This window comes from Rhinolophus hipposideros (genome assembly GCF_964194185.1).
Source record: "Rhinolophus hipposideros genome assembly, chromosome: 20".
In the NCBI taxonomy this organism is placed as follows: domain Eukaryota; kingdom Metazoa; phylum Chordata; class Mammalia; order Chiroptera; family Rhinolophidae; genus Rhinolophus; species Rhinolophus hipposideros.
Genome location: NC_138066.1, coordinates 22707683 through 22730713, shown reverse-complemented (window position 1 = coordinate 22730713; position 23031 = coordinate 22707683). Strand labels below are relative to the sequence as shown.

At 36.8% G+C, this 23031-nt stretch overlaps 1 protein-coding gene across 6 annotated transcripts in view; it reads left to right on the top strand.

Annotated features, from left to right (window-relative positions):
• Positions 1-23031, top strand: part of AATF (apoptosis antagonizing transcription factor) — a 96188-nt gene that overhangs the window by 60745 nt on the left and 12412 nt on the right. For all 6 annotated transcript variants that reach the window (XM_081028364.1, XM_081028363.1, XM_081028365.1 and 3 more), the window contains exons 9-11: positions 1028-1095; positions 3001-3081; positions 12230-12301. In XM_081028364.1, coding sequence (XP_080884490.1) covers positions 1028-1095; positions 3001-3081; positions 12230-12301 — 221 coding nt within the window. The remainder of the gene's footprint in view (positions 1-1027; positions 1096-3000; positions 3082-12229; positions 12302-23031) is intronic.

The window sequence follows — 23031 nt, the reverse complement described above, 5'->3', positions numbered from 1 at the left end:
AACAGTGTGTTTCTCCAGGGCCCAAGTCGTTGTCCTTCAATCTAGTTGTGGAGGGCGCAGCTCAGCTCCAAGTCCAGTTGTTGTTTTCAATCTTTAGTTGCAAGGGGCACAACCCACCATCCCATGTGGGAATTGACCCAGCAACCTTGTTGCTGAGAGCTCACACTCTAACCAACTGAGCCAGCCAACCGCCCTTCTGGCAGCTCAGTTGTCTTCACTCTAGCGGAGGGCGCAGCTCACTGGCCCATGTGGGAATCGAACCGGCAACCCTGTTGTTCAGAGCTCGTGCTCTAACCAATGAAGCCATCTGGCCGCTCTAAGAGGAGAGTAGTTTTGAGTTCCCGTGGAGTTAATTGTATAGGATAAGAGACTGGTTCTCTGTGTTATATTTGCAGTATGCACATAAGACTTACTTTCTTTAGTTCCCTCTTAAAATTATTGTGGGTGTGAATGTGTCAGTGTCATATATGGTTAAATCACTTAATAGTCAGCATGGTAGAGTACCAGCTATGGAAAGTAAGAGAATGAAGTCCACACTTTTAATTATATGTAATAAAGGTTTTTGCCCAAGGAAGACCTTTCTGACTGCTGGAGGTTATAGGTCAGAAGCTAACCATGTACCATTATCCTATTGGTGAGAAGCTGATGCATTTTCCTTTTTGCCACACAGCCCTTCCCACCTGACCTTTTAAAGATTCTCCATTGATATCGATGAGGTGGACAAAACTAATCATAAAAACAATGAAGGGAATGTTGCACATTCATTGATCCTTTTGAAATGAACTGCAGTACAATAAGTCTTCCAAATGGACTTCTGTTCTCAGCTATTGCTATAACCACCCTTTTAAAGATATATAAATATGAAAGGGTTAATGGGAATTCAGTCATGGTCTTGCCACTGGGTTGTCCCTTATTGATTGTAGTTTTAGAGCTGTCACTATGCCATTCAGGATTCCTACTGTGCCTTTTTAAAGTTAGTTGATGCTAGGAGATGATAAATAAATCAATTGCTTTCCTTTTCCCCTAGCTCCTTCGAGAACTCATAGAACGGAAGACCAGCTCATTGGATCCCAATGATCAGGTGGCCATGGGAAGGTAATTTAGATACGGCTTTCTATTCATGTGGACAGCCCGTGCAATAATTTCTCCCTTTGAGTTCCCTAATGCTGCCTCCAAGGCAGTGATTGGCCCTATAATTATAAAAGTTCAGCAAGATCATAAAAGCTAGAAAGACAAAGTGACAGAAATCCTGATTGTTTACCCTACATTGCCTTATATGCAGTTTGAATAAGAGATTATAAAACATGTACATGTGTTTGTTTTAGGGTTTGTTTTTCTAAGTCTTCCTTATGCTCCAGCTCTCTGTTTTGGGTTGTGATTGTATCTGTATCAATCTCTGACCAGTGAATAAAAAGCAACGACCCAAATGTGTGCTCTCAGCTGTCAGAATGTGGCACTGTGCACGACAGGTTCCTTGCTTGTAGTCGAATCTGCTTTGTTAGAGTCTGCCCTAATTTAGACCTCCACCCCTTCAGTAAAAGCTTCAGCACAATTAGAAATGGAACGTGGCAGCATTACCCAGATGTCAGGGGAGAATGTAAAGTAGTGAAGAAAGGCTCTTGTGTGTATGCTTCATCCTGTGGTTGGAAAATAAAAAGGGCATTTAGAGTGCTACCTAATGAATAGTGTACATTTAAATAGCCATGAGCCATAATTTGCAAAAGCATGAAAGGAAACAAAAGCGGCAAGTGCCAGAATGGGATTCTGGGCTGAGAAGCATTTTGAGAATGCAATGAAAAATTTGTGTTGATGAAATAATTCTGTTTGAGTAAAACATTATTTGAATTTTAGGATAGGATGTTGTTGATATTTGGTGTCTCTCTAGAATGTTATAGAGAGCTGTTCACTATAAATTTAATGTGATAGAGCAAATTGTATTTAAGTGGTGATTATATTGTACATTTATCTCACTTTACAATAAAATAGATTATGGTAATTAAGATTATATTAAGATTACGGTAATTGGATTTCCCTAGATTTTTTTTTTCCTGATGTCGAGTTTTCGTTGTATAAATCTGGTAAGATGACTAGCTGCTGCTGTCCTCCTTCTTCATTATTTCACAAATGTTCATCTGAGCAATTTATGAAGATTTTCTTAGCCCAGTATCCTTTATTTGAAAAATTAATTCCTTTTAATCTAAAATGACTTCAGAATATGTGAATCTTGTTGGATGCGGACTCAAACCAAAATTGGGTCAATCTGGAAAATTTGAAAAGTGACGGAATATTTGATAGTAAAGAATTTTTAACTTCTTTGTAGGTGTGACAAAGGTATTGAGATTATATGGGGGGAGGGAGAGCCCTTACCTTTTAGCAACACATTCTGAAATATTACATATGAAATGAAAATTAAATAAAATGACTAAAATGATCATTATGAAAAATCAGCAAAAAATTGGAAAGCACACACAAAAAAGCAGTTGGGTATTAATAAAGGGAAAATTAGATTTAAAGAATGTGTTCAAACTACACAGCATTTGCGATAATTAGTAATATTAGGTTGGTGCAAAAGTAATTGCAATTTAAAAAGTTAAAAATAATTGCAAAAACCGCAATTACTTTTGCATCAACCTAATAGAACTTGATGCCCAGCTAAACCATTAAAAGCAAGCCCAAGCAGTTGTACTCAGTTTGATAGGCTTTCCTACAGACTGGTAGATTTAGTGCTTGTCACAGCAACTCCAAATACTAGGGAGCATTGTTAACCAAATTTGCTGTAGAATTTCCCAGCTGCCATTAGTGGTTTTTTTTTTTTTTTTTTACCATTGCACAAATCCTCTTCAATTGATTAGTCAATTTGGCCCCAGAGTATCTTGAGGAACTTGATGTAGGTTGATGATTTCTTTCTACAGGGTTGTTAGTGGGAAAAATTCCAATTTGTCAATACATATAACTATTTCTGTTAGTGATGATGCATAACATTGTTTGTGAATTTCCCAGGCAGTGGCTTGCAATCCAGAAGTTACGAAGCAAAATCCACAAGAAAGTAGATCGGAAAGCCAGCAAAGGAAGGAAACTTCGGTGAGTTACTAATTAGAAAAAATTTTTAGCATGTGATATTATAGCTCTCTTTTCTTGCATTTTGTCTATCATGTCATTTTTCTATTTCTTCTGATGATTTTGTTTTTAAGGATGAGAAAAATAAATAAAACAATATTTGAGGCTCTTTTGCGACTCAGTTTTTTTACTCTAAAATGAAATATAGTTTCAGGGTTTTTTTGTTGTCCTTTTGTAAATGGATGGATTAAATAATATTTGCATTTCCCTGGAAAAGAAGTAATAAGAAAACAAGACAAAGTAGTTGAAATTGTCTTAATTTTAAAAAGTGATTTCTATAGAACAGAAATTTTTTATTTTGGAGTCTTATTTAGAATAAGATTATATTGGTTCATGTTCATGATGCTACGCGTGTGCAGTATGCGAAAATGATATACAAACGAAGGGTTCCAGAAAATGTTAACTATGTGCTTCAATGAGATGAGAAATATAATTTTTATGAGTAAACTGAGAAATTTCTGAGTAGGAAAATCCTCAATCCTGTGAGCTCTTTAAGGAGTCTCATAAGTATATACACAAAAGAAGAGTGAGAATAGGAAGTGACATATGCTTTTAGACTTAGATTCCTTATAACTATATATTACGGAATATTCACACAAAGCCTCAGTGTTAAAGAAACTACTTGTGTTTCAGGTGCACATTGAAAATAATCTTAAACTTGTGTTGGGATAGTTGTGAGCAATAGCTAATCCCATATCCTTAACTGACCCTGCCTATCATTAAATTCCCTTTAGACAAATGTGGGGCTGTCTCATTTTAAATATCTTCAGAAAAGCAGAGTTCACAACTACTTTAATGAACCTGTTTTAATATTTGACAAAACTCATCAGGAAATGCTTAGTTTTCTTTAACTTTGCAGAAGTTTTCATATGTTGAAATTTCCAAATCTTCATACTTCTCCAGGTTCGTTCTTAGTGTGATGGTTAAAAACATGGACTTGAGAGCCAGACAGCCAGAGTCTGAGTCCCAGCTTTGACACTGACCAGTAGTTACTTGGGGCAGGGCCCTTAAATGCTCTGTGCTGATGTCTCCATCTGTAAAATGGGGGTGGTAATGCATAGGCCTGTAGGATTTTTATGTGGATTAAGAGAGTCAGTCAGTCAGTGTATGGGCAGCTCTTAGACCCGTGCCAGGTACATAGTAAGCGCTGTACAAGTATTGGTTGGCATTAGTGCCGTCATTATTGTTGCTGTTATTATTCCAACACGGGGTCTGTCTCCTGCTCTCGTATTCATTAACTTGCTTGCCCACATACATGCCTCTTTAATACCTGTCTCTTCCACACCCTCCATCCCTGTATGGATTTTAAAAAGAATGTTATTAACCGTACTTTATCATTGGCCAGGCTGAATGAGTGCCTTATTCTTTAATTTGGAGATCAGATTTTTCTCCAATACTGTGCTTTAAAAATTATAGCTTTATGAGGCTATAAATGTTTCTAGGAGGAGCCCATGATTTCAAATCCAGGCTCTGTCCGGCTATATAATTTTGGCTATTCTTTATTCTCTGGGCCTCACTAGTCTCATTTACTAAATGTAGACAATAATCCACACGTTATAGATTTGGTTTGAGGATTGAAATAATGTGTAAATGTCTGGTACATAGTAAGCATTTAAAAGTGTTAGTTTCTTTGGCTTCTCTTGTGTTTGTCTTGGCATTGCTATTGCAAATATATGTTCTTCAAAATAATTGAGAGGAAAATGTGCCTTTTCTACATATTGTTATAAATTTTAAAGCTATTGGGACAAGTAGCTATAGTTGTGTGTTCCTTAAGAGCAAGAATTGTGCTGCTTTATCTCTTAAGACAATTCTAAACTTATTATCTACTTACTGTAGTACCTTATAGACATTAGTCAGCCAGAAAATGTTTTTGGATGATTACGACAGTAAAATTAACATACTTGTCAGGTAATGAGAAATTGCTATAACTTTAAGCATAACACAGATTAAGAAGTCTAGATGAGTATTAGAGAAGTGAGCATGGCAAATAACTTAGAACATGGGTCTATTGTTTCTAAGTCAAAATAAATTTATCAGAGTTGTTATTTATCAGGTTAAAATTAAAAAACAGGATTTTGTTTTAATAGCAACTGCCTTTTCTTATATTAATTTTTTAAACTAACCTCATAAAACTGTTCATCAGAGGTATGTGTCACTGCGATTATCTACTTCTGTTTTTTTGTAGCATTTTGATAGTAATTGAAATTATAAATCCCCATAAATCCAGAGGCATTTGAAATCTTATTCTGGCAATAGGCAAGCAATAGACAGACATTCTACTTAACAAGGCTAAACATTAAAAACAGAAGAAGTGGTTTATTAAAACATAAGAACGGTAACTGCTGAGGTCCTAGGAGCCATATTAGGTGCCGGGTAAGACCCATTCTGCCCTCGAGGAGCACCTCGTCTGGAGAGGATGACAGACAGTGAGGCAGTAGTGACACTGTGGGAAGTGCTGTGGTAGCGATCATCCTGGTGTGGGGGTCACCTGACTTACTCGGGGGGAATGCAGACTGCTCCGGAGGACTTGCTGTGAGGTGCAGCTTCCACACAGGACACTGAGCAGAGTGGGAATGTTCGTTAGCCCAGTGAAAGGCCCGAAAGTAGAATGTTTGCAAAATGCAGTCTTGACAGTTTACGTGGCCATTTTGGGAACTGCAATTAATTTGTTTGGGCAGAGGCTTCAAGTGAATATGGAGCAGGAGATGAGGCTGTATGAGCAGTGAGTGCTAGTTCATGGCCATGCTAAGGATTTGGGACTTTATTCTGTAGACTGCAGTGAGTCCTTTAAGATTTTAGGCAGAGGAGTATTGGTGTCACATTTCATTTGTGTTTGAGAAAGATAGAAGGAGGTAAAGGAAAGTGAAAAGGTTGGAGTTCACCCTCAGAATTTCAGAAGGAACTAGGTAGATTGTGGTATTTATTCATTGATATGTATAAAAAGAGAGGCTGTAAGAAGGAAATCAAGTTTTTATTTTTGAGAGAGAATAGAGTCAATTCTTCAATATGCTGAATTTGACACAACCTTGAGAAATCCAAGTTTAGAGATAGATTTTGAGTCAAGAGGAGAATATGGGTATTTACAGCAGTCCTCCCTTATCTGCAGTCCTTCTTTTTTTTTTTTAAATTTTGTATTGGGGAATATTGGGGAACAGTGTTTTTCCAGGACTCATCAGCTCCAAGTTAAGTCGTTGTTTTCAATCTAGTTGTGGAGGGTGCAGCTCACAGTGGCCCATGTGGGAATCGAACCGGCGACCGTTGTGTTCTAAGCACTCTGCTCTAACAAACTGAGCGAACCGGCCCCCTGCAGTTTTTCTTTTTGTGGTTTCATTTACCCGCAGTCAACCATGGTCCAAAAATTTTAAATGGAAAATTTCAGAAATAAATAATAAATTTTAAATTGTGCTCTGTTCTGAGTAGCATGGTGAAATCTCTTTGTCCAGCTGTATATGCTACCTGCCCTTTAGTCACTTAGTAGCCATCTTGGTTATCAGATCAGTTATGAGAGAGAGAAAGAAAGAGAGAACATTCACACAACTTTTTATTACAATATATTTTATAATTGTTTTATTTTTATTGTTGCTAATCTCTTACTGTGCCTAATTTATAAATTAAACTTTGTCATAGGTATCTAGGTACATGGACAAACATAGTATATATGGAGTTTGGTACTATCCTTGGTTTCAGGCATCTACTGGTATCTTGGAACATATCCCACATGGATAAGGGGGACTACTGTATTAGTTGGTACTTTAGAAACAATCTAATTACTATTTTCCAAGGAGTATATAGGGCAACAGGAATACACAAAGACAAGAATACATTGCCAAGGAATGTCAACCCATGTGAGATAAACAGAGGAAGAGGAGTTTGTAAAGAATGCTGAGAGGCAGGGGGACCAGAAAGAGGGATGTGAAGCAGTGAAGACAGAACGTTTAATAAAGGGTCAGGAATGTTCAGTGTCTCAGAGAAGCCAAGTAGGGCAGGGACATTCCACTTGTCACCACATTTCTCCACGTGCGGTACTGCTGAGTTACTATAGAAACCCCAAAACCACAAATGAAGGAACTGTCCAAACAGTGACAGCCCTTTAGAATTTCTAAAGCTTTAAGCTTTTAGTATTTTGATTTGGCGTGTCTCACAAAAGCCTTTGGGAATACAATTGATGTGCCATCAAGGTCATATGCACTTCCGTTTATTAAATGCAGAGAGAGTGAGAGAAATGCAAAATCACCAGTACACAAACCTCACAGTAATAATTTTTGCAGGCAAGATCCACCAATGGATGCTGAAATCACTGGGGAGAAGTTTGAGGAGAAACAGTGTATTTGCATGGTCTCAAAGCATCTCTTCAGAGATATTTATCAATTACAAAGGGAAAATAGTAACTTCATAGCGGAGAAACCCAGCAGGTACCACCTTAACCAAGTGTTCAAGATGAAGAAGACATATTCCCTCCACCCCTCACCCCCGCCATCTTCTGTAGAAGAACACACCATCATTTCTGTGGTATTCTTGCCCCAAATGCCTAACCTCAGTCTCATCATAAAACATCATACAAATCCAAATTGTGAGATGTTCTACAAAATAAGTCATCAGTACTCATGAAAAGTGTCAAAGTAATGAAAAAACAAGAAAGACTGAGGAACTGTCACAGATTGAAGGAGACTAAGGAGAGACGTCACAGCTAGGTGCAATGTGGGGTCCTGGATTGGATCCTGGAAAAGAGGAAGGACTAGGGTGAGAATGGGTGAAATTTGAATAGGTTTATAGTTTAGTTAATAGTATTATTATACCATTGTTAATTTCCTGATTTTGACAATTACACTGTGTTTAGATAAATTATTAACATTAGAGGAAGCTGCATGAGGTTATACATGAACTCTTTGTACTATGTTTGCAATTTTCCTGAAAGTAAGTCTGAAATTATTGCAAAATAAAAGGTAAAAAGAAAAGTAATAAATGAAGTCATATGTTTTGAATTGTTTTTCAGTTTTCACCTGGCTCTCCTTGACCGTAAATGGGAGGGATGTGGTCAGAATCAGAAAGTGATGTTTATTAATAACAATAGTGAATACTAACATTTATAAAACTCTCCCTGTTGGGCCCTATTAAGCAATTTACATGCAGAGATAGCAAAAACACAGGCTCTGATGCTAAACTGTCTAGGTTTGAAATATGACTTCCACTTACTGGCCTTGAGACCTTGGGCATGTTACTTTATGTCTCTGTGCTTCAATTTCCTCATCTGTGAGGAATAAAAGTTACATCTCATAGGTTGATATGCAGAGTATTAAATTAATTTCACATGTATTAAATTAACTAATACACGTGAAGTGCTTAAATAAGATAAGTAACTCACCTAGCATTACAGAGCTAGTGAGTAGCATACAGGGATTTGAGCTAATTGCTCAGATTCCAGAGCCCATGCTTCTAACCTCTGGCTGTTGAGTTGTTTCTCTGGGCAACACCAAATGCCTTTACAGGCACCAAAATGACATCTTGGCTACATGAGCGTGCTGCCCTGAAGGATTAAACCAAGCAGCCCAGGCTAGATGATAATATTATGAATACTTCCTTGAATTAGACCTCAAGAAGAGCTGGTAAGGTATACCAGCTGTCATAACTGATACTAGTTTCTACCTTGAGCAAGTTTTGCTTGTTGTGATAGGGTTGGAAAGATAAGACTTCCGGAAATATTGTAGTAAAGATGAATATTACCTTGTGGAAATATTAATTGAAATGATAGCAGGTCAGTGACATCAGCCTGATCAGATTGGGCATATTAACTTGCTAGTCGGATGCTAGAAAATAATTTATAAAAAAGAAATATTTTGGTTTTTAGAGATAATTGTAAATATTGATAATCGGTATTTTACTCAGCGGTATATATAAGTAGATTTGACTGTGATTTAATTAGAACTCATGAGGTAAATGAATTAAACTTTCAGGCCTTTAATGAAGAAATGTCTTACTGTGTTTGTCTATTCTTCTACAACAAAATTACATTTATCTTTTCTTAGTATTGTTGGTAAAAGGTGTTTTAACACTTTTAAAACATGCATTCATCCTCAGCAACACTGAGATTAGATGAAATGTATTGCATTTAAGTACACATTACTAAATCGTCTTTAATCTGATTTCTTCTTAAAGCTTGTCTTTTATCATGCAGTTAATAGTTACTGAATATATTGTATTAAAGTGTAAAAGTATTCAACAGAGCAGTGCCATCCAATAAATACATGTATTACATATGTAATTTTAAATGTTCTAGTAGTCACATTGAAAAAGTAAAGAGAAATAAGTGAATGTAATTATTTATTTATTTACTTATTTATTTTTAGATTTTATTGGGGACGGGGAACAGGACTTTATTGGGGAACAGTGTGTACTTCCAGGCCTTTTTTCCAAGTCAAGTTGTCCTTTCAATCCTAGTTGTGGAGGGCGCCGTTCAGCTTCAAGTTGTCCTTTCAGTCTTAGTTGTGGAGGGCGCAGCTCAGCTCCAGGTCCAGTTGCTGTTTTCTAGTTGCCGGGGGCACAGCCCACCATGCCTTGTGGGAGTCGAGGAATCAAACTGGCAACCTTGTGGTTGAGAGCCCGTGCTCCAACCAACTGAGCCATCCGGGAGCTCAGCTCAAGGTGCCGTGTTCAATCTTAGTTGCAGGGGGCAGAGCCCACCATCCCCTGCGGGACTCCGCAATCTTGTGGTTGAGAGCTCACTGGCCCATGTGGGAATCGAACCGGTAGGTTTCAGAGTTAGGAGCATGGAGCTCTAACCGCCGGAGCCACCGGGCCGGCCCAAGTGAATGTAATTTTAATATGTTTTATTTAACCCAATATATCAAAAATATTTCAGTAATTTATTATTTTAAAAATTATTGATGATATATTTTACATTCTTTTTTCATCCCAAGTCTTTAAAATCTGATGTGTATTCTACAATTATAGCTAATCTCAATTCAGATAAGCCTCATTGCAAATGCTCAGTAGCTACTGGATTATACACCACAAATATGGAGTATAGTTCATAGTCTGTGTCCAGAAAGTGAATTCAATCTGTCTTTGGATATAGCCAAGAATAGCACTCTTTTTTTTAGATGGACACCACAGTTTGATGAAGCCTAAATATATTAAAATGCATTTATTAACAGTATTTATGCTTAAAAAGGTTAGGTAAATATTTATACTCTCACACATTGACATAATCTTTGGGAGGCATTTCGATTCAGTTTTTCAATTTTAGATATGTATACCTTTCAATTCACCAGCAATTTTACATCTCAAAATTTATCTCATAGAAATATGTATACAAGCATACAATAATTTATGTATACCTATCTTCACTTTAGCACTGTTTAATATGGTTTTTTTTAAGGGGGCAGGCTATAAAAATGCCCATTAATAGGAGATTAAATTATAACATATTGACATAATGGAATATTCTGCAACTATGAAAAAGACTAGACTATGACATATGGTTCAGTGGAAAAAAGCTTAATGCAGAATATTAACTATGTTGCAATCTCATTTTTATGTGAAAAATGGACTAAGTTTATATTTGTGTTATATATGGAAAATGCTTCAGCCAAACCTAACTGTTTTAATTAACAGTGATTATTTCTGGGGGATAGGACTATAGGGGACTTGTCAGTTCTCTGTACATTTCTGTATTTGGATTCTTTTTATAAGAATTATATATTAATTTTTATAATTAGGAGGTGTCCGACATTTTTTAAAAAGTATGAGATTTTGGTTTTGCATCTTATAAAAAGTGAAGAATTGGAAGCAATATAAATATTCAAAATTAAGAAAATATATTATGGTACTTCCACTCCTGGAATTGTATATAGCTATTCAGATATTGTTAATGGGACAGTGCTTACAATGCTAAGTGAAAAAAAGAGGATACAAAATTATATGTACATATAACAGGATTACTATGTAAAACAAACATAACTAACCAAAATATTAACAATTGTTTTCAGGTAAAGGAACTAGGCATTTTTGTGTGCTTTGTTGGTTGGTTTGGTTTCCAAATTTTCTACAATGAATTTGTACTTTTCTTATTACTCTTATAAATGGGGAAAATCTCACCACTATTATTTTTGTAAAATTCATGTTAAGAAAAAGAATGAAATTTGGGAGGCTTAGCTATGGATGGTACAATAGAGAATCAAATTATTTGATACATGTAAAAATGTTTTTAAAGCTGTTAAAATATGCACATGAAAATGTTTATCATTTTTGTTTGTGTATGATGTTTTGCCCAAGTCAAATTTTTTTTGGTTAAAATTTTATAACATGCATATTGTCATATAGCCTCTGCTGTTGTAATGAACAGAAAGGGATACCGTCTTTGAATTCTCTTTGGTATAATTTGGTCTGTATAAGGTCATATATTTGTTCAGCCCCTTTCACCAGAGACTGTCTAAACATTTTATGCAAAAATACTGTTTTTCTAATTGGGAAGAAATGGAGGTGATGTAACTTAAATTTCTATAATACTTTGTCTGAATATGTGGGGTTCAAACCTATGCATTTATTCAGTTATGCTCCTTCATTTAAAGGTGGGGAAAATAAAAGACCCAGTGGAACTAGTGAGTGGAGACGATGTGAAATTCTAGAAGCCTTTTCTCACTCAGGAAGCCAGTGCTAGTGAGTGGTGGCAATGGTGATGTATTGCGTTTGGGTGTCATACCACTACCTGTGCTACTGCCAGTGGGCAGCTTTCATGACACTGAAAAATGACTGAGGTGTATGCCAGAGGAGGAAAATGGGGTAGTCAGTCTTCATTGTCTTTTGTCTGGAGAAATGTTTAAGGGGTAGGATATTGCTCAAGGGCACAAGTGTATCTTCTCTTTTGGGGGGGCTGTGATATAAGTGGACGTTTGTTGAACTACTGTCATTTACAGTGCTGTTACCAGCCTTTTCCCTGAAGCATTAAGGAAAAAGTTTCTATAGTTGTGTCTCAGGCCTATGATTTGTTCCCTTTTCCACTCTGGAGCCAGAGGTTCCTGTGATCAGTTCTGGAGTTTGATAGCTCATAGAATGTTTCCTTTCCTAGGTTAATAGTTACTAATGTTGCTGCCTGTTTGTTTCCTGCTTTATTTAGGTTTCATGTCCTTAGCAAGCTACTGAGCTTCATGGCACCTATTGACCATACTACAATGAATGATGATGCCAGGTGAGTAATAGATTAATTATATGTCTCAAATGGCTTCGTGACAGCCTGATATTGACCTGTTCTATAGCCTGTCGCCCTCCCCATTTCTTCTTATCAGTTAACCATTTGTCATTGGCATCATAGCAAGGGTCCTTGTCACATCTCTTAAGTCCCATAATTACTGTAAAACCAAAACAAATTTTCCATATATCTCAATGCTGCCTCTGGTGGCCTTTTCTTTTTGCTGTTTTGTTATGTTTTTACCTCTAGCCAATTGCCTAAGACATCTGAGCTCTTCTCTAGGACAGACAGGTCAGGACAGCACGTGCACTTGCTTTATGTGTTTGGGGGTTTTATGCGTATTTTCTCCTTTTTAAAGTGGCCAGAGATTGCTGTAGAGATGTGCATATGTTGTGTTTGTTCAGACTACTGTTGGGGATTTTTTGTTTTTAATATCTTACCACAAATTGTTGAGGATTTTTAAAAAAATATTTTTACAAAAGAAGTACATGCTCATTTTATAAGCTGAAACAAATTAGAAATGCATACTCATACTATTACAATTCAGAGATAATCTTTTTAAAAGAATAATTCCTTCTATATTTATTAGTTGGCAATCTACTATAATGTAATATTTTTATAAGATTACTTATTTATTTACCATTCATTTATGTAAGTATGGACTCATGCTTTTCTGTTTCATTCAATAAATTATAGTCTATTACTGTCATTATTTATTTTGATTTAAAATTGTACCATATTAACGGAAGTCCCTACAAGCTGGCTTGTGTCCTTTTGATATGCCCCCAATCATTCTTTGAGTACTTCCTTACCTTCTGGCCCAACAAAGGTGTTCTAGGCTCATCTTATACTTTCCCGGTTCCAGCCCTAGAATCAGTCTTTCTCCAGGGAGCTCTGGTTCTTTTTAGTTTGTTGTGGTATTTAGAAACCAAAATCTGGGTGTTAGGGGTGCAGACTGTTACTGGGTGTCATTGTTTCTAGGCTCTCTAAGCATACAGAACTAGGAAGTGTACGTGTACATACACAGGAGATAATCACTTTTAACATCTCAGAATATTTCCTTTTAGTCTTTATGAGTTCCTTTTCCATACATTCTTGTTTTTCTTTCTTTGCATAATTAAAATTATATTCTATTATGAATTTTTCTTTAAATATTTTGGTACCATGAGCATCGTCATTAAAATTATTCAACAATTTTAAATGATTATGTCAATTTTCTAATATTACTTATTTAGCCATTCACTAATTATTGGACATTCACATTGTTTTTAATTATTGTTGTTGTAAATAAACCTGTGGTAGACATTTTTAAGCATAAATCTTGACCTGGTGAACTGATTGGTTATAATGTAGACACATGTGGGTTTTGCCAGCTTTATACTTCAAACTATATTTAACCTTTTTATTTTCATTTATTTAGTTTGCTCCTAAACCCTATCAGATTCTCCCCATTCTCCTTGTCTGAAAAGTAGTAGATCTGCAAGTTTAGGTGAACACAGTGATTATTAAAGTTTTGTTTGCTTTGTTCAGTGCTTTGAGTACGAAACAGCTTATGGATAGTTCTGAATATGTTCATACTCAGAACTTTGTGACCTTGTATCTCTCCTGTGCTTTGAAAGTGAAAATGCCTATGTATGGCTGTTGTTGTTGTCCCCTCCCCCCATTAATTTCTGGATCTAACCTGTTTTTAAAAACAGTGAAATGAGTGCATCCTTAGTCAGATGACATGGAAAAAATTACATTAATAAGAAAGGAAAACTAGATGCTTAAAACTAAACCCACCCCATTCAGGTAACATTATTATCCGAGGCATAAAGTAAAACCTGGTTTAAATATTGGTGACAACTTTTGAATACAGTACTATTAGATTGTGTAGAAATCAACTTTTTGTTATTCTTAATTGGGATTTTTCTTGAGTTGCCTAATAATACCCAGGGGCACTTAGTTTTCCAGGATCTTATTTATTCACTCATAATGTTTGAGGCTCTGCTATATGCAAGACATAAAGATTATTTGAAAGTGACTGTATTATTTAGGATTATGTTGGGCTTGGTCTACAAGGCACATAAAACCTGACTACAGAGGCATAAACACATGGGAGTTCATTTTTCTGACAGAGTAATTCTAGGGATGGCAGGCAATTATTGGCAGTGGTTTTCCCTTCTCAATGATGTTAAGGCCAGTATCTCTGGTTCTTTCCCTTGTGTTCCTAAGTTGGCTACTGCAACTTCAGCCGTCAGACATGCATTTGAGGCAGGAAGAAAAGGAAAGGAGTAGTTTCAGCCATAACTGTTTCTTTGATCAGAAAAGCTAAGGCATTCCCAGAATCCCCTCCAACAAACTTCTTCTATCTTATTGGCCAGAACTATGTTCCATTGCCATCTCAGGTAGAGCAGGCAAGGGAGAAAGGATTGGGAATGTGTCTGATGGCTAACAGTCCTTGTGGCATTCAGTGGGAAAAAGGGCTATTCCTTGTGGACTGAGTGCTAGTTACCAGCATAGTTCCCTAGCTGGTTTAGCCACTTAATAAGGAAGTTAATAAAAGTCTTGTAGCTGACTGGAGAATTGAGCATTTGTTTTTAGCAAAGTACATGCAGTTCCCTTCGTGTTTCCTAAGGATACAGAGGCCTACATACATCTACATGACTGCTCGTGCTCCGTGGTCTGACTGGGCCACATTACCTGTAGGCACAGTACTGGGTATTAGCTCGGTCTGCTTCTAGCATCGAAACTTCCAAGGCCCGTAGATACTGTTACCTTATCTTAAGTAAGGAGGCAGTTGTAGCTTGGCCTGTTTTTTGTTTCTTTTTAGGTAATTCCATAACTGGAAATAATCTAGTACTGTACTATTTTGTGTTCTACTTTGTACACCTCAAAATACCATTGAGGAATGGGAAACTTGCATATTTGTTAGAATAACATTATCAGTGCATACAACTTTTCTTCAAGCGAATAGTTTTGGTTTTGCTAAGTTACAGATATGCCGTTCTTGGTATGCCGGTATGAATGGAGAATTGTTTTATGATTTCAAGGTAGAAAAAGACTATATAAGCATGACACCAAGGCCAGAAACCATAAGGGAAAATATTAATAGATCTTACTACATAAAAGTCACATTGGATAAGACAAAGTTATAAGTAAATGACAAACTGGAAAGAAAAAAAGTCAATACATAAAATTTCTTTACTATGTGATAACACTATTGTAAAGAGTTTGTACAAATCTCTAAGAATATCCCAATAAAAATAATGGGCAAAGCATGTCAAGAAACTTAGAAACTATAAAAGAAAAATCTTAAATGGCCCAAAATATAGACCTCGTTAATCAAAGAAATACAAATTAAAATGAGATTTCATTTTTTTTCTTATTAAATTGGAAGACATAAAAAGATTAGTAATCCCCAGCTTGGATTGTGTGAAGAAACAGACACTTTCGTACAGTGTTGTTAGGAATGTAATTGGCAAAATCATTTTGGAGGGCTGTTTGGCAATGTGTTTCAAAATTTTAAATGTATCTATTGACCCAGAAAAATCTACTTTTAGGAATTGATCTAAGAAATGGCAACTTGGCAAATACATTTGTATCAAGGATCTTTATTGTAACCTTGTTTATAATGGGGGAAAATGAGAAACAATTATGACCATCAGTCAGTGACTAGTTAATTAATCATAGAAAGTTATTCAATCAAATTACAAGCAGCTGTTAAAAGATGAAGTGGAACATATATATTAACATAATATTAAGTGGAAAACGTAGGCTTCAAAATACTCTATTATAATCCCAATATTTTGAGTAAACAGATATGTATGATAAGAAAAAAGTAGTGCCTTTCAAAAATATTATACTGTCACAAAAAAAAATCTCCAGGTTATTTTGTTAACTGGAAAAAGGAAGCCGTGCTTATAATATGACCCACTTTGCTTTTAAAATAAAAATTAAATGGGTACACACACAACACACACACCTATGTATATGTTGTAGAGCTTAGGAAAACGTCTGGAAAGACCACACATCATAATATTTAAAATATTTACCTCTGAAGAAGAGAATGGGATGGGGAAAGGGATGAAGGGAGACTTTCAATGCTTTCTTTTTTATATTTCTATTTTGCTTTAATCTTTTGCCAAGAGAATGCATTTATATTAGTTGTCATTAAAAATAAGAAGCTCTGAAACAATCTACACTACCTCGTCACATATCTATTGCTGGGTGGGATGGAGTAGAAGACACATTTTACTTTTTATTCGATGTACTTCTGTAGTGTTCGGATTTTTTTTTTCAATAACCTTGCATTGCTTTTTATCAACAGAAAAAAGAGGGCAATTTACGTTTGAAAATTATATACATGGTATAGAGAGGCGGTGGGAAGTTTCCTGTATTTCACTATTGAAGTATGTAAATGAAAGATCTTTATGGTTTCTCTATGCTCTATGGACCATATGGATAAAACTGGCTTTTTAATACCTGACTAGCTTTTCTTCTCACCCCCACCCCCCATTTTTTAAACCGTGGTAAAATACATATAACATAAAATTGTCAGCTTTTTTTGATTTCTTATTCACGGACGCATCTCCACCAATGGTTCCTACCTTACCCTGGTCTGGGTAGTGAAGCCCTTCTCTTTCCTATAGTTCCTTAGTTCCAGTTTATTGTTATGTCTAAATTGAATTAAAACCCAGTGTTTGAGATTTTGGGGAGGAAGGGGGACATGAATGCTGTTACCTGTCCTGGAATCAACCCCATTTACCCTTTGTCCAGTTTGAGCTCAAAAAATTTACACTTGGTTGAATTGAATTGAAACTGGAGCACAGCTCTTGTTAAGGGAGAGAAATCTTTAATCTTTAACACTGAGTATTAAAATATCCTTAGGGGAGAAACAAGTACTGTCTTTAGAAAGATGTTTAAAAAGGTGGTGGCATTGTCATTTTCTTTCTCCTGTGGTGTGGTCAAGTGGTCTGTTCCAGTGTTATCTATTTAGTTAACATCTGCTGATACATACTCTTGTCTCCTGCTAGGAAATTTTTTCTTCAAGTGATCTTTTTTTTTCTTTCTTTCTTTTTTTTTTAACCCTTCTTAAATGGTAGCCCAGTTTGCCTCCCTGTGTTATCAGATTTCCCTTTGGGGGTATTTCTTTCTACAGAAACTCTGGATAGGGATTTAAATGCCTTTATGTGGCTTCAGACCCCCTTTGTTAGTGAAAATCTCAGGTAACCCCTGGCACTTTGTAGATCTTTACTCCATTCCGAGGGAGGAGTTGGTTTCTGTTGCAGGCTTGGTGGACATTCCCAGTATTGAGAGGAAAACAAAGAAGTCCCACTTTGCCACGTACTACGAAGTTTGCATGCGAGGGAGGGAGGAGATGACTATGAGCCTACAAATGATCACTGGCTTTGCAAACGCTTAGGTGCTCTTGGCGTGGGACAGCCCAGCCCCCAGGGTAGTTGCTGTTTGCCTTTCAGCGTCACCTCTGCTAAGAGGCCAAAATGTCCTGTGTGATATTGCAGGGAAGATTTATCCGTTGGTTAAGGAAGGAAAAGCGTCTCATTGGTAGAGAATCCCTCTGGCCATATTGTTACCACCAAGAACAGGTTAGAATGTTCTTTGCATGATTTATAGGATTGCTGTTCACTTCTCTGACTATTGAAGTCACTCTAAGTTTATCAGAGGCATTTTAGAAGCAGCTTACTTTACATGGTGTGAAACCCCTTGGAGTGCTCTTAGACCAGAGGGAGTATGAAGTAAAAATTCAGATGATCTTTTAATATAGTTATCACAAAACGAAGAATCTGGAGGTTGTGGGAAAAAATCATGTTTTTGAAAACCTGTCTGAGGAAGACTTGTGAAGAAGTTAATTCTTTCTCATTTGTTTTGTTGATGTAGGTCAGATAGTAAAATACTAGTATGACAAATAGGAGAAGCAAATTCTGAGTCAGATCTGTGAGACGGGTTGTGATGTGTTCCTTAAAACTGGCCACTGCCTCAGATTTGGGAAAGGGAATCTGTGAACTGCTTCCTCTGTTGGCATGGTGGGTTTTGCTGGAACAGGTTAAGGTGGCAATAATCAGCCTGCCGTATGCCAAGGGAAATGTAAGCGTTTGCCTTGCATTAACTGATGCTCCAGGGAGCGTCCTGATTCTGGCCCTGTTCATTAAAAGTATAGGTTATTATATTTTCCTAAGAAGCTTTTTCTTATTATGAAAATGATAGCAATATTAACATTTTTATAGTACTCTATTCCTTTGCAAAGAACTTAAAGAAATTCTCAATAGGAACAGCAAGAATTTCCATTTTGACCGCCCGTCTTCTTCCCCAAAACAAAGAACACTTTTCCCACTCCTTTTATAAAGCTGCTAGCCTTAGAAAAGAACCAGAAGAGGATCCTTTAATGATAGCTACTAAGCACCAAACACATTATTGTTTTACATCTGGAGTTTTAGAAAAGAAATGTACAAATGTAACCCAGCCTTGTAAAGTGCTTTGTCAACATCACTGCCACGCTGTTCTTGAGGGGCCTTGGTATAATAGAATTTGTACAGGCAATTTATCTTCGCCTTTCCATTTTTGTGTGTGGGTCTGTCCCCTAAATGTGGGGGCATTTTAGCATGCTAGCGCTGATCTTTTCCCCTTAATTGGTTACCCAGATCTTACTTAGACCATTTTTGATTCCTCCTTGCCTACTTTACTCCTTTATCTAGTAGAAATAGGCACTGAATCATCGTGAAATATTCTGGTGTCATTTGCTCAGCATTTGACAATGCCATCAGCAAGTAACCCCAGAAATACCCTCCACAGAGCATTTTAAGTTGGTTAAAAAGTTGCAAGCAAGAATGGGTAGGATACAGATGTTTTCTCTGAGACTTCTTATCTCCTGGAAAGACAGGTTATTCTGACAGGTGAAACAAGTCCTGGCAAATATGCAACATCGATCTAATCAGCAGGAACGAGAGCAATATTTTCACCGGTGCTGCCTTTTACCAGCGTCATTAAAGGCTCCCATTACTCTTTTATTAGGGGTTCCCTCCTTCCTTATCAGATTACAGAATGGACATAACTCATGGCAGTGATTTGATCTCCTGTTAAAGCGGATTACAGTTTTGCATTAACTTAGATTGACACAGTTTATAATTCGCTTGTTGATACTCTGTCGGGCAGTGTCACATGTTGGATGCCCCAGTGTGCTGAGGGGAAAAGATCCCCCTATATCATCATTAAAGACGGCATCCAGCACAGAGACGGGAGGCGTGGTGCCTTCCTCCTCCCAGAACGTCAGAAAGGACAAAGGAAACATTCTCAAGTTCAAGCCTGAGACTTGGGCCAGAGTTTTAAAACTAGGTTGAAAAGAAAACACTGCTATTGTTTCATCTATTTTTACTGATTTGCTGCTGTTCAGTCACATACAATTCTAGAGAATTTGCATTCTCAAATTGAAGCCTTGGCTCCAAGCAGGGTGTAGAGTGATAAAAGCACATCTTCTAGAAAGAGATTGGAAAAGCTGAACAGATAAATCTTTCCTCAAAATGGGGCTTCTTTACTATAGTTCTCATTTCTGCAGTCAAATTCCCATCATTTCTTCAGAGAATTATGAATCCTTTTATTCCCCCAAAGGGATATTTCACATTCCTTAAAGTGAGTATAAATGTTTCTCTTAAGGACTTACTGTTTTCAAGTTTTCCTATTTTAGTATTATTGTCTTTTAAAGTATATGATAATATCTTACAGATATTGTATTAATCACAATTAAGTAACTTGCTAGTGGGTAGGCAATAGCTAAATGTTTTTCGCGTTAATTTAGATTAGTCATTCATACATCTTAATACATTTCCCACAATGATCACTGAGCCAACATTAGGTTGCTAAGTTATTAGACCATTTCTAGTTATAAGTTCATTCATCCTTTACTCCAATTCATCCACCCTAAGTCTGCCACCCTGTTTCTGATTGGCAATGAAATGACATAGAATCATAACATCATATTCCACTTATTGAGCGTTTACTATGTGCCAGACACTGTTAGCCTTTTGCGTACATTTTGGTTCAGTCTTTATAAGAAATCACTAATGTTTTTGACATTATCTGCAATTTATGATAAGAATACTGAGGCATAGAGCAATTAAGTAACATCCCCAAGTTAAACAGCAAGTAGGTAGTGGAGCTGGTACAGTATATGTACCTAGGAGTGTGGCCCCTACCCCAGCCTTTTAGAAATACATGGGAATGATGTGCCAAGGGGAAGCTGCTTCCTCTCGCCCCTCAGTACACATGCAGAGCCCTTCTCTCAATTAAAACCTCGTTTGAGAAAAAGAAACAAAACAAAGAACTTGTTTGGATCAACATGACTTTTTCTTTCCTTTTTTAATTGAGATGCTTTCTATATAGGAAGGTTTTACCTCTCAAGTCATTCATATTTTAGTGTGAATCACTGAATTTCCAGACCTGCTCTTATGCTTATACCATTCTTCTGATTACAAAAACCCTGAACCTCATAATTAGCTTCAAAACCTGATCCAGTATATTCAGTCAATTTGCTTTTATGGCTCTGCCTTTACCATACTTAGGCACCTGTCACCTACTTTCTTAGGGATAATATATTTTTTTCCCTACAGTAAACACAGCATATGCTTATGGAGGATAATTTGGAAAATACAGAAAGGACAAAGAAAAATTCACCTCTTATCTGCTCCTGAGAATTGAACATTATTAATTTATGTTTTCTTGAAGAATGTTTTGTGTGTATATTTTATAAAGATATATACATATGTTCAAATCCCTTTTTCCAGTTAACTATATTTTATAAACATTTTAATGCTATTAAATATTTTAAAGACATTTAAATAGCTTTCTTATATTCAATTATGTAATATTTATTATTGAACACTTAGGTTGTTTCTGATTATTTTTCTTTTTCTTTAAGTAATGCTGCAATGAACATATTTGTATAGAAACCCATGTTGTAAGTTTTGTTTGTGTCTTTAGAATAGATTCTTAGAAGGGTAAATCCTGGGACAAAGGCGAACTTTCTAATGATTCTTTTTTTTTTTTTTTTTTTAAGATTTTATTGGGGAAGGGGAACAGGACTTTATTGGGGAACAGTGTGTACTTCCAGGACTTTTTTCCAAGGCAAGTCGTTGTCCTTTCATTCTTAGTTGTGGAGGGCGCAGCTCAGCTCCAGGTCCAGCTGCCGTTACTAGTTGCAGGGGGCGCAGCCCACCATCCCGTGTGGGATTCGAGGAATTGAACCGGCAGTCTTGTGGTTGAGAGCCCACTGGCCCATATGGGAATTGAACCGGCAGCCTTCGGAGTAAGGAGCGTGGAGCTTTAACCGCCTGAGCCACGGGGCTGGCCCTCTAATGATTCTTGATGGGTTGTACTAATTTACATGCCCCCTCAGCTTTCTCTCCCCAGCTGAGGCTTATGCCATTGCACCTTTGCTAATATGGAGAGTTGTGTTACAAGTTCATTGACACCTTATTGAGGACATAGAACGCTAGGCACTGGACTAGGTATTTAATGTTTATTTTTCTCATTTAAGAGTAGACTTGAACAGTCTGTATATTTATTAATCATTTGTATTTCTGTTTTATCCTTTACCTATTTTTCTCTTTGCAGTTTGCATGAACTCGCTGTGTTATAGTTATATGCCATATTTCACATTTTTGTAGATTTTTCCCATTTTGCTTGCCTGTTGATGTTAGTGATTTTTATTGGTCAGATGTAACTTACTTTTTTACGTAATCAAACACATAAAACCCTTTTCTTTTGGATATTTTTCATTGCTCTTAGGTTTAAGCAATCCCTCCTGTATCCCAGGATCAGTTAGTTACTCACCTATATTTTCTCTAAGTTTTGTCTGATTTCTTGTCTTACTTTTAATCTGCTTGGAACTTTATTTTAATGTATTTTTCAATGGTCTCTACTGTCCATTTTTGCTGCCTCTTTTGAGTCCAGATCTTTTTTACTTCCCACATATTGTTGCACCAACAACCTCTTTACCACCAGTTTGATCTAATCAGTTCTGTGTATCTTTGCTAGATGAAACGTTCCTAAAATATCACTAAAGCATGCTACTCGTTGTCTGAATAAAAACCATACTCTCGAGCCTGCCACTCAAGGCCTGCAGTGATTTGTCCCCTTTCTACCTTTCTCTCTGCATCACCTCTGTCGGTATGCATACCCTTTGTGCAATCCCAAGAACACGCTCCATACTCATCCCTCTTGGGTCTCAATGCTGCTCACTTAACCAGGTGCCTCTCCTGACCCTTACCCCAGCTCTGTCCCTGTTGCAATGTTCACAGTCCTTGGCCAACACCAGCCTTTCCAGGGAGGCTTTTAGGATTTCCCCACTCGCCACTGAGGGGGTGCCCTTTCTTCTTTGAACCTCGATTTTGTTTGTTCCTCTCTAACAGTATTTATTACAGTTCACAAAAGCACCTATTAGGTTTTTTTCTCCTTCTTGCTAAGAATGCTTAACTTACAAGTAGAGGAGAATGCATGTTTACTGAAATATTGAATTTGGTATCAAGGTTTTATGTTCATATATTTGGATTAATATATAGGCATATCTTGGAGATATTGCGGGTTCGATCCCAGATACACCACAATAAAGCATGTATCACAATAAAGTGAGTCATAATCTTTTTGCTGGTGGAGGGTCTTGCCTTCAGTTTGTAGAAGTACAACACCCGGAAAGCACAATTAAGTGACGTGCAGTGAAATGAAGGATACCTCTATTA